General features: G+C 40.5%; 1 protein-coding gene across 17 annotated transcripts in view; it reads right to left on the bottom strand.

Annotated features, from left to right (window-relative positions):
* Window positions 1–12,524, bottom strand: part of LOC111250950 (uncharacterized) — an 84,280-nt gene that overhangs the window by 4,554 nt on the left and 67,202 nt on the right. For 11 of the 17 annotated variants that reach the window (XM_086989261.1, XM_086989265.1, XM_086989264.1 and 8 more), the window contains 2 exons: window positions 8,866–9,012; window positions 8,561–8,712 (listed from right to left, as the gene is read on the bottom strand). In XM_086989261.1, the coding sequence (XP_086845387.1) occupies window positions 8,561–8,712; window positions 8,866–8,896 (183 nt within the window). In that variant the 5' untranslated portion in view covers window positions 8,897–9,012. Of the gene's footprint in view, window positions 1–5,838; window positions 5,975–8,560; window positions 8,713–8,865; window positions 9,013–12,524 lie in introns of those variants that run through there. The other 6 variants (XM_086989275.1, XM_086989277.1, XM_086989278.1 and 3 more) reach the window with 2 other exon arrangements.

Raw genomic sequence — 12,524 nt, 5'->3', positions numbered from 1 at the left:
CACGTAAATGAGCTATAACGGCGAAGGAAAATTCTACGTTCAACTGCTATGAATGCGCATTTGAGTGGATAACGATTGACGCGTTCTGATCGCTATGTCAAAAAACTTCTCTAGTAGTTAATTTTTGGTCAGTGGCACTTAATCAACGATTGATGAGGTGAGCGATGAGAATAGAAAGATTATAATGATAATAATAAGAAGAGTTGGACGTTTTTCATATGCAGTGAACATTTCAATGGAGATATGTTTATCATTCTTGAAAAATAGGTACAATCGGACCTTCGGACCCGAGGAAATCGAACGACTCGTGATTTTCCTTCTAGTTTGATATCCCGTGCCCAACACTGTTAGCGGCTGCTGCCCGCTGACTGCCAGTCGCCGTAAAAATTTCCAACGATATATTCGGTCTTTTTTAGCTTAAGCATGTACGTGGCTAGCAATCATGACGACTGATATACAAGTAATCTTCCATCGTTCTACTATCCCGAGTCGACTTTGAAAAAGTGACTGAGACCTAACAGCTTGGACACCTAAAGACTTACGCCTGGACGTTAATCGGTTCGAATTGATATTACGCTTACGATAGGTTCCACCGAAAACAGCAAACGGAATGAAAACACTGATGGCAACCACCATCCGTAGGATGAGGCTCTATTCTTTCCAAACGAAAAATACGTACTAGGGCGTTTGCGATAAGCTTGTAAAAGAAAGCATGCTATTAACTGTGAAAAAGGATCGATAACACATAGACCTTATGCGCAGAGCTGAGCTGTTACCCCCCTTCTTTTTTGCAGAATCATTTTCTAAAAAAGAGTAAAAGTGCCTGTGCTCGAAATGTGTGCCCCAGGAGGAGTTAAGAGATTGGCCAGTATGCAGTCTTTAAATATTCAAAAATACCTGAAGCGGTGCTTTACAGAAGTCCGGACATAAAATGCGAGAGATTTATTTGGCTATCCGAATAAGCGGCCAGTCCTAATAAACCGAAAGGAAGATACCATTTCAGGACAGTATTACAATTTGGAAAGCAGTACATTCGCCAAAAGGAGAACTATTAAAACTTTGAGTATTTAAACATACATTAACCCAACCTGAAAGGCGTCCCAAGTCATTGCGGTTTCTGAATTTTTTTCTGCTTTATTTATAGATGTAAGTTTTTCTTCGATGAACGAGCATTCTGGAGAATCATAGCACAGAAAAGGCAAAGACTCTCAAAGCACATTTATATCACCAAACTCTAGTGCTTTATTCATCGGTCAGGAAATGATGGTTTTACTTATTGGTTTTATTTAGCGTTCAAATACGTATGACAGCTATTACGAAACAACATGTAGTGGTTAATCTCATGGTGTAACCGGAAAAAACAAGATCTCTATTTTTGTTTTTATTCAAATTTCAAAACTGGCAACAGCAGCAAATGGGGAGCTGTTAATGTGGTACAAGCGATTATATTATACCTCTAACTCCGAACAACTACGTTCAGAATTGAATGGTCCGTTACCATGATGGAATATCCGCATCCTAGTTTCCGCGTCAGTGTCGTCGCTGTTTTCAGCGACGTGCTTCAATATATTAGAAAACCGACAGCTTCGATAAGATTGTGTTGTTCCTGATTCACAGGTAATGATACTCGCGGGTCTTCCCTTGCTGCTATATGCGGCCAAGCAATGTGGACACAATCTACAATTTTGTTGTTGTCCTTACGTAAACACGCCTGTGAAAGTTCTTAACGTCAAATTGTAAAACGACAAAACCATAATCTGATAGCAACTTTTAGTAATTCTAGTAGTTTTATAGATGCAGCAGTGCCGGCGCCGTCGAATACCGCCGTCAAGTCCATAGTTTGTCCATATGCATACACGAAAAGCGCTGGCGTCAAAAAACGTGTCACACATTTTTCCCGCTGTGCCTAACGCTTTCCTTGGCATAATTGTTGGCATCGTTTTGATCGCTATGGCGGTCGGCTGACGGATGAATTGGCAGGACGCCTGTTCCGCGTGTGAACAACGGATATTTTCGAAATTATTTTTGTACTTTTGAGACCGTTTCACATTATTGATCACAGTCACATCGTGTACGGTCTCGCACATACGAAAAAAATATACATCTGCCTAAAGTCACGACAAAGTTCCAATAGCCACCTAACAAGGTTTCGTGCGATATTCTTTCAGGAGAGCAGACACTGAGAATATGGACAGGATACTAAACAGTGTTGCTGTGAATAAATGATTGCATTAAAAGCTATAATTAGACAATAGATATGCTCGCTGACTTCCCGTGATAACCGATGGTGCTACCCCTGTTATTTCTACGGGAGTGTTTGAGATAATGACCATTTACTGAGCTCAAGCTTTGGCTATCTATCGGTTAGTGGGTGCCGTAGGAAATTTTTTGAAACTGCAAAAGCGGCGTAATAAGTTGTTTGCGTTCTTAGAGCAGGTTGGCGGACAAGCGTGGTGGCATAGCCGTGATGAGTAATAAGAGGACATTAGAAGCGAGCCAGCGTTTCGTATCACAGTGAAAACTGATACGAAACGTGAAATAGGAAAGTGCAACTCAAAGTAAGTTAGGTCCGTAAAGTATCGTGTTATTAACTAATGAATGCTAGTTTGGTAATAGTTCGGTATTATCGAAAGGGACGAGTGTTATTTTCTTGGTACGCGTTGTTTGTAAACAATTTAATGGGCAAGCGCCTACGGTAAGGACTAGCCACTAAGTGCATGTACGATCTACTTCAATTGCAAATATAATGAGCGGTATAACTACGCATTAACAAATGGTATTTTTCGACGTCGGCCTGTTAATTTGGTGACCATTGTGCTGCTACTTCGGTACGAACTTAATGCAGCTTATCTTGAGCGTGTCCTAACCCAAAGTTGTCAGTACTGTGCCCCATTTCGAGCTCATTGACTTGCTTTTCCTGCCCGTGCCAAATAAGCCAACATGCGATAACAGCTAACGATTTTTGTGTGTGCACTTGATTGAATCTATTGAAAAACTTCGTTTGTCTAAACGGGCCTATTTTTTAGCCATACGTATTGAAAATTACCGCTCGTTTTTCTTGGCGAGCGTGTTTTCCCCTGGACGCTATAGTGATAATATAAATCATACAAACACAGACTACAGTGCAGTAGTTCTATGGTGGCATCAGTTGTTGCGCTTTGTCATTATCCGTCTATTAATTATTTCGATCTAAGTAGCTGTAGTAGTACTATTATCTCGGCGCAATAAACAGCATCGGATCCACGGAAGGCAGCTATCGGTGTAGTTTTAGTCAAACAAATAATAACATATACACAAATAGGTTGTCCCAGGGCTTGGCCATGCAGTTCCCATTGATGGTCCGCTTGATTTTCGAAGACCTGCTGCTTAGGTACACAGGTCATAAGTCATATTCGTAGCGATTTGCTTTGAGCAACTAGGTAACAAGGTTTCAAGCTTCACACCTAGGATCTGATATTGAGAGGCTCTCAATGAACTTCCAAGGACGGTACGCAACTCAACTGGCGTTAAATGAGAGGGTATCGTAGACTACACAACTATATCATCCGGTTATTTAACCGCTGACTATAGCAGATAAGATAACATCCTACTATAATATATCTAATATAGAATAGATAGGCCAGTCGTATTTATTGTTAGATTGTTGCTGTTGTAGGTAACATTATTGATGAAGCACTTCATTGTTGTCGAGTATCTCTTTTCGACTATTGTCTCATTGAAACAACTTAGAGCTGGCATATGTTCAAACAACTACAATACAATCATATATACAAGGTAACGCCAAGCAATAAAAATTACCACAAAACTGACTTTTTATGTATGAATGGAGTATTTTTTTGTAGAAATGTTCTTTTTTGTTCGCTACGCAATGCAGGCAGCCGTTTTCGCAACGTTTTCTGCCCGTCACTCGCCTACGGATACTAATAGACTTCATCTGTGGTGGTGGGGGGTGGGGAGGTACCAACGCCAATAATGAATGAGAGTTGCCGAAATCATAGTAATCGGCTTTTTTTTTTTTTTTTTTTGGTATTTACATTTATTATCTGTGCGTCCATACCAAAAGTGCACAGGACACCTTTAGAACGACAAGAAATGAGCGGTGGAAAAGAAACGTCCTATGTCTAATATAATCGCATGAGAAGCTTCGGTTTCAGAGGTCGGGAATGGTGCAGACCAGCTCAGAACCGACCCTCACCAATTTGAGCAAGTATACGCTGCCTCTCAGGCGTAATTCACGAAATATTACAAAATCAAGCCAAAGCATAGAATTGTGTTCGAAAGTACAGCGACGCACGTGGACACGTGCCTCGAAACGTGCTCGTGCGACAATTTAGCCTATTGTCGACTATGAAATACCTTACGTTTACAAATCAACTATATTCAATGGCTGCTTAAGCTGGTGAAATTAACGTAAGTTATAAATATGAATAGATAAGCATAGAAAACGTTTGTCAATAATATCTATCTGCCGACGATGAGACATCTTGGGAACAAAGTTAAGCTGTGTATCGAAGCCGGATTTGACTTCGAGCGGGAGACCATCCTAGTTTGTTCATCCCATTGTTAAAAACTGTGACCTAGTGTCACTCCATTTGCCATGATCTGTAAAAATACGCGGGAGGCACAGCTCCATTGCGAAACGATGACGGCCTGATCGCAAATGTACAGAGCGTTTACACAGGCGTCAGGGTCATCCGATAGCTTGTGATCATAGCTCGAGTCTCCTTCCTATATGATACACTGTAACGATGGGACACATACAAACATACAGCCACAAACACACGTATATATATATACCGGAGTGACCTTGCTTGACGCGCGGACCCCGTTGCATGCATACGGCAGTCTCATTTCAGTACAATCATTTTAATAGCCAAAGTCGCCCAGGCTATGATACCGCTATCGGTCAGTCAATGAAACCTGTCGCTCAGACCATGAGCGTCGGCCCCGGGCCGGCAAAGCCGTCACAACTACCACAGGCGATCTGTCGTAAGCGGTACTGCGTTCAAGCACAGGCTTTTTTTCCCGCTACAGACTGTTTTATTCACTCTTCATTCAGAGACATCATATCAGACCAAACATTACAACAACGATAACATCATCGGTATGGAGCAGTCGGCCATGAGACCGAGGTTCATTTATCTGCTATCAGAAGCTCTTAAAGTATGGATGTATAGAAAGGACAACTGCCGTTGACAAGATTGTAATAACCCTTGATCAATCTTTTTTTTCTTTTCCCTGCTACGTAGTCGAGACGATTAACTGGTCTGCTGCCGATACCAATTTGAAACACCGATTGTAGAAGTTCAAGTGGGGTCTACTATAGCATGATTGATGCACGATCCATGCTAAATGGACCTCTTATTTTGTGCTGCTACTATGGCAACAGTGGGGAAACGGGACAAATTGTTACTGGAACTGATAAGTTCTACATTCACTATTGTTCAGTCAGTCAATGCTTGTGTAATGAGAGCAAAGTTTTACATACACAGAATTATATAACTTTGTGTTACATACTTCGAAATGTGCCACAAAACGCCTTTGTGTTCTCTCTTAATTACGTAGTTTTTATATATGGATAGCTTAACAACTAACTGGCTAGCGGTTACAAAGGTCACACGTTATTTCACAGAGGCTTTTTTCTGCCTTCTTTAATGTATAGTTAAGTAACGTAACCACAAGCATTTAATCGATCTACATAATCAAGAAATAAAAAATTGGAATAAACAAGATTGACACGATCACGTAACAGGTACGTGTTATATCATATTTACAAAGAAATGCGCATATAAAAACACCCTCACACACATATCTCGTCATACACTCACACTGGCTTACCGTTCGCCCGTCATCCATGATGCACAAGAAAAAAAAAATCGAAAAATGAACCCGTTCCAAATGTGCAAAACTCCAACATGCTAGCATAAATTTTCCACCTTACTCCATATGGACATACCCCTTTGTCAGGTATTACATTTTATCACGGCTATGACGTCGTAATTGCGGCCTTAATATCGCCGCCAATGTAACTTCATATGATAATACATGCCTTTCACGCGGGACCTGCTATGCTTAGATTACCAGATCAGCCGGTCAGAGCTACTTGACTAACATGTCTACAAAAGAGCGACGCCTATTGTTATGACTGCGCTGGCAGTTCGGTGCGATTCTCGGTTATTGCCAAGTCAACAGGCCCCCGATAAATATCCCTTGCTGCCACATCACGAGTGACTGAATAACGCTACAAACTTTTGTGTCTATCTACAGCATACCTTTACGCACAAAGACACAACCAGGATCGTAGCACCGTCACATATGACTGTGCTACGCGGAAGCTCCTATGCTAATGTCTAGCTAAGTACTGCAAACCTAACGTCTCTTATCCAGACCTACACGAGGTTGTTATTTCCATATGACACTTACGTTCGTTCGTTCGTTCGTTCGTTGTCGGGTACTCTCGCCGTTCTTTAAGCGAGAAGCGGCAGACAACGCTAGACTGAACTGTACCAGTTATTCTTTTTGACATATTATCCAGATGATAAAGGTGTGAAATTTGCCTAAGAGCTAGCTGATAATAGAAGCTAGTTTCAGCAAACGCTGGTGGTCGCGGTCGCCGATGGGTCCGTAGGGTCTGGCTTCAGTAAAGGTGGCTGTCTAAGAGCTGTTTAATTGGCAAAAGAAAGGTAGAGGCGTGCTATATACTAAAGCGCACGGTTAGTCATATAGGAAACGGCACATACAGCTACGTCATCACTATAAGGTGTAATACATCTGCCAGAAATATGGAACAGCTCGAACGAATATAAACATCGTGTCCTTAAAAGAAATGTTTGTATTTTGCCTGTGCGCCTGAACTCGTTTGGAGCAAATCAACCCGGAGTCCCGTATTCTCCAGCTAGTTTTAAACAGCCCTTACAAATGGAGGTGCAAGAAACGATCACTTCCCGCCCATAGGCTGACTAATTCTAATGTGCAAATGATGATAAGATATCATTTTTGATCATCTGTGTTCTGTAGTGCTGTTTACTGCACATTTGTTATGACAAACCACCTAAATGAAGACATATAAGGACGGTTAAATATACTATTGTCGATTGAGTGATTTCATCGTTTGATCTTGATTGAATGATCTGTAGCACACGTTTTAGTCTAAAACGTGCTCAGACTGTTCGTGTTAGAAAGGAGCGAACACAGGTAACTAGAAAAACTACCGTCGAGGAACCATTTATAATGGCAAACCTACAAAGTGCACAAGAGTCATCTTCCACTTGGAAGTTATATTAACTATAAGTTAGTATAAGTCGTAAGTTTCGGTTGAGCACCAAAGGGATGTGCATCAGCTTCAATGATGTATTCGTCATAATGATGATAATAATAACGGATGACAGGTTATAGATGTGATACGACGAGTCCATAGTTCCATACCAGCCAGACGAAACGATTTCCAGATCTTGTTAATGCTGTTTCCCTTCTTAAATTGAAGAACGTCGGCGATGTCACTGAATTAGTTTTGCTCGACGCAGGGTAATGCGTGGTGAAGTGCTCTCTTAGGTAGAGATAATAATCATTTCGTAGTTGACCGGACATAGGAACAGTACAAAGGCATACTGCGACATGCCGAAACTTGGACCAATAATGGTTAAATAAATGATACATTGGAACGTTAATATGGAAATGATAGCTGCTTCGTTTGACCGCTTTTATGCGGAGTTTACGACACCTGCCTGTCAACGATTGCGAAACTACGGAAATCAGCTGGTAAACTTGTCTAAGCTGGTAAACTATAGATGCTTTTGTCCATCTGATTTAGATTCATGTAACAAATATACATCGTCCTTTAGAGCTACTTGAATCAAAGAAGAATACGTTCGTTAGATTGAAAATACAACTTTTACAAGGCAAGCTTTTATGGCGCTAATTTTAGTTAGCATTCTCAGCTCTAGCGTCTTCGTTTTACACGCTCCATCCGTTCCTCAGGGGGCTCTTTGCCTTTTGACATCGCCGTCGTTAGAGTTTCCGCAGTGGTAACCCAACTCTGATGCGATCAAAGCGATGTTATACGGCACGAAGCGTTGTATGATACTTAACTGTTAGCAAAAAGAAGTAATCATTACTTATCTAACAAACTGATATTCTTCGCTTGAAAAAATGCTAGAAATACCCGCCCTTCTAGGCACCGTTTCAATTTCTGTTATCTTATGATCGTTGTTGTACCACTCTGTGATGACGTTAGTACGAAATAAGAGTCTCGTAAATTTCGAGACATATAATAACAATTCATTAACAGCAGTAGAGCTGAGCTTTGGCAAGATGGAATATCTCCTAAAGACTAGCCTACCATGGTAGAATTAAAAAGACGAATTTGTCATATTTCTGTAGACGGAATAAGGGGCAGAAAATGCTTTACCCATAATTAACCCACAGAGATGTACATTGTGTCGTCCTAAGGGTTTAAAAGAGTACGAATAAACACTCTTGAAAAACCTTTAGCAACTACTGAACGTTTACGGTGGCCACCTTGGGCAAAACAATGGATTTCACAACAGTGAAACTTACTTACCGTGTTCCGTAGTTTAGCAAAAAATTTTTTCAGTGACTCCATGTTGGATTGAGTAGTGCTGCCTTTTTTTTTGGCCTCTTCCGTCGAAAAGCTCGTTTCTTCTTTCGGGAGGCCTGTCTTGCCTGAGCAGCCACACAGTCTTACATGCGTACCTGTAACATATGTAAATAAAAATCAAGAATATGTGCATCGAGTGTTAAACAATATCGATCTTGCATTGAAAGTTTAGGTTAGCGTAACATTATTGCGTCGTTGTTGATGTTTTACTCATATACGTTTTTGTATAAAGATAAAGACTTGCTTACGCGTCAGCTCATACGCCAACCACCATCGCATACATGTACATGTATTCGTTGGTCATAAATGTCATCCGTCATGCGGAGGGGCTACAATGCGTGTAGTACATTGTCGAGGGCCAGCTTTTGCTATTTCCCATTGGCATTTGATGCGTTCTGCACGTCAAACAAGCATACGTCAAAATAAATTTTCGGCTAATTTTCGTTGTCTAACATAAAAACCTATTACATTTAGCCGTTTTCAGGCGGCTGCAGTGACAACGAGGAGTGCAAGCCACTTCACTGATTGAACTTGCTTATTAGTCATCGTTGTCATGACCAAGGCACTACAACCATTGCATATGTTAGCGTCTGCGTTTTGTTGTCAATGATATATTTTTTCATTCAATTTATGCAAAATTTCGGAATCGGTCTAGTGATCGACGTTGCGCGGCTTGCAAAATGGTCCTCAAATAGAGCCTTTTGTTCTCAGCTCAAGGAGCCCAACCAGCGCATACAATCGTTGTCGTCCGTCTTTATCAATCCTACGAACTTTGTTCTTGGACTTGTGTAGCAAAGTTACTTATACGGACTCTAGCTGCTTAAGTCATTGCTACCTTTTGCTAGTTTCATTTCTGGCCATCCTATAAAAAAATAAATCTTCCGAGTTTAAAATAACAAGCTAGTATGGCACGTACGACTTTAGTGGTACCACGTTTTGCTACTGGCTACTAATGGTAATGCAATAGCAATGATGAGGGACAGCGCAAACGATCAAGGAGTCGATGGACGAGAGGAAGGATATACTGGTAGCTGCTGAAACAACGCTCTCTTTCAAGCGTCCGGCGATCTCAATTTTTTTCTTGATAGAGGGATCTCATCCTCGGAAATAAAAAACCTTATTAAAACAGCTATGAAATCGGAGCAGCGGTAGGAACATAAATTTCCTATTTATGTCATCATGCTTATTGTTATTACGCTTTTGTTGGTGCTGACGATGACCGTTATGACAATCTATTGCCTTTTCTGAAAGTGGAACCGCTACAGATTCCGGCTCTTGTTGGCGGGGGGCACTCGTAGCAAGGGACCGAGCGCCGAAGCCGGCTGCCGTCACCCCGCTAACGGGTAAAGACGAAAGTCAACTTACCGGTTCTATCTAGTCAGATAAAGACCATGATCGTGAAAATGAAACAGAACAACAATGATTGCTAAGATTACGCTCACGATAATGATGCCGGCAAATGATTATTTTCATATTAATTATGACAATGGAGGTCAGTGTACGCGGCGTACAGCCGCTGGGGCTGCTGTTCGACATTTTCATTCACAGCCGTATTACTCCACTCGTAAACGGCCCGTCCTATTTCTGCGCCGTTGGCTAATCTACTGTTTCTAGGAGCACGGGTCCTGCCGGTTAGGCGGATCAATTCCTTCCTAAACAACGATGGGCATCCTCGTTCCTATTTGCGTATACAATCGTATCTAGATTTATTTACGGTCCGTAGTCCAGTCAAGTAAACTCTCATTAATGGTTCTCATCGACCTTATCACACTAGTGCATACAAAATCGGAGTACCTATGGCGGCTCCTCACTGTAACCATGTGTCCTTGTTATCGTCTTAGTAGCAGCTCTACGGGCGATGTTCATCGTAATCATGAAATTAAATTGTCTTTACCTTAAGCAGTAATTCAACCTCTAAATCCCCATTCATTGCCTCCACAGGAGATAGCTGCAGCTGTTGATTATTGCACTATGTTCTGATACGATTTTTATTGCTGCTGCTGCTACTGCTGCTGCTAGGATCTTTTGTCGCTGCTGTTGTTTGATACAATTACGTTTGTTTTTGTTGTCGTTTGTGTTGCTTGTTAGTGAAGAAGTTTTTGCGGTTCTTTAGGGCTGCACAAAAGGACGTTGTTGCCAATAATATCAACGATACTCTTGTTGTCCCTATAACCTATCGTGATAATAGCATATTTGTGAGATGCCGTCCAGTGCCTAGCGTAGGGACCACAGGTCAAGGCCCACCGAGGGTTTAAACAGTACCTTTTGTTTAAGCACTATCAACTCATTATCGATAACAGCACTCATCTGTTTCCTCTATTTCATGCACTTGCGCGATTTCCACAATTGCTACTAGGACACTCCTTTTTGCTTAGCCCCCGTCAATAGATAACTGCCGCTACAAGCTGTTTCTGTTAGCTGGACTACACGGCTTGCCTCTAACGATCAGAATGATGCGAATACTGCTTGCAAAGGCCCAATCGCACCGCTTACATATTTCAACTATCGACATAAAAGAAGGGAAGGCCAAGAGGTATAAATAAAAATGTTTACGACGTACGGTTCGGTTTGCGTGGCGCTAACGATTACCAAATTTATAACACTTCCAATAGCTAGTTAATTCTAGGTAATGACAAGGTCGAAAATTTGATAGGAGCTTTTAGGTCAACAGCTGGACGAACCAAACGGCCCAATTAGATGTTTGCATGACGACATTGTTCTGCATACTTTGGCCATAGTTTTAGTTGGATTTACTAATGGCCTTGGACTTTATACCCGAAAGTGCCACTAGGCCAAATGGTTAATGGTATTGGCTGGAACGATCGTTACCTTTCTTCGAACTTAGTTAACTTGGACTGAAGAAATATGAATTGATAAAGTTTTGTACATTTTCAATATATAGCATAAATTATTCGTTGACATTTACCGTAACTGTTAAGAACAGCATTAGTATTAAGATCCAGATGAGAGTTTTTCGCCGATGTTTTACTTATGTATATATATATTGTAGATATATGTACTATTTTTAACAATACTGTTTTCTTTACAAATATTTTAGTGTGAAATAATTAGCTTTTTTGGGAAAGCACTTAAAATTGATATAAATTATATATTTCTGTCATGACACAATGGTTGATTAAGTTTTTCGATTTAGATTCGACAAGTTTTTAGCTAAACGTTTTTGCTAGCACAATTATTATTATTATATACCTTATTATAAAAGTAAATCAAAATTCTAATATATTTACAATATGAGAAGATTTTTTCCTAATTTAATTAATGATCAGTTTTATTGATGAAGCTTCTAAAAAACTAAAGCACTGATGCAAGTCAGGTTGATTAGTAAAAATAATTTATACTTATTAATATATATATTAATAAGATAGCTCTTTCAAATTAAAAAAATCAAACATTCTATCTGAACACAGTAACAAACAAATGTAATAAATTGTAGATTTATTTATAAAATAGTTTTACTTTTTAATGTGTGTTACATTCGTATTTTGAAAGAAAAAAATACTCGGTATTAAAATTAGCAACTAAACTGGCAGATATCTGATCGATTGTGAAGTTTGCTGCTGATTATAATGGCCACTATAAAACATCTACAATTTATATCCCGAATAAAAATGGAGGACTTCTGATAGACTTCAAAGCCAATCCCATCAGGTAAACGTAACCGAGTAGACAACTGAAAAGCCATCCTGGCAGTGAACCTTCCTAACACAATGAGCGCCAGTCAGTCTGCCAACCGAGCGGTGTTACCGATGTTGCCGTGGGTAACGTGGCATTGCCCAGCGCGAAGGCGGTGTGCCTTATTCATCGCCCATTAGAATACATCGGCACTAGAGTACCGTGTTGATGGACGGTACTTCGAATATCTACTAATTTCCGCACCTTCAAAGGC

This window comes from Varroa destructor, unplaced genomic scaffold, assembly GCF_002443255.2.
Source record: "Varroa destructor unplaced genomic scaffold, Vdes_3.0 BEIS01000005.1, whole genome shotgun sequence".
Classification (NCBI taxonomy): Eukaryota; Metazoa; Arthropoda; class Arachnida; order Mesostigmata; family Varroidae; genus Varroa; species Varroa destructor.
The sequence above is the reverse complement of the archived record's forward strand: the minus strand, read 5'-3'. Positions and strand labels throughout refer to the sequence as shown.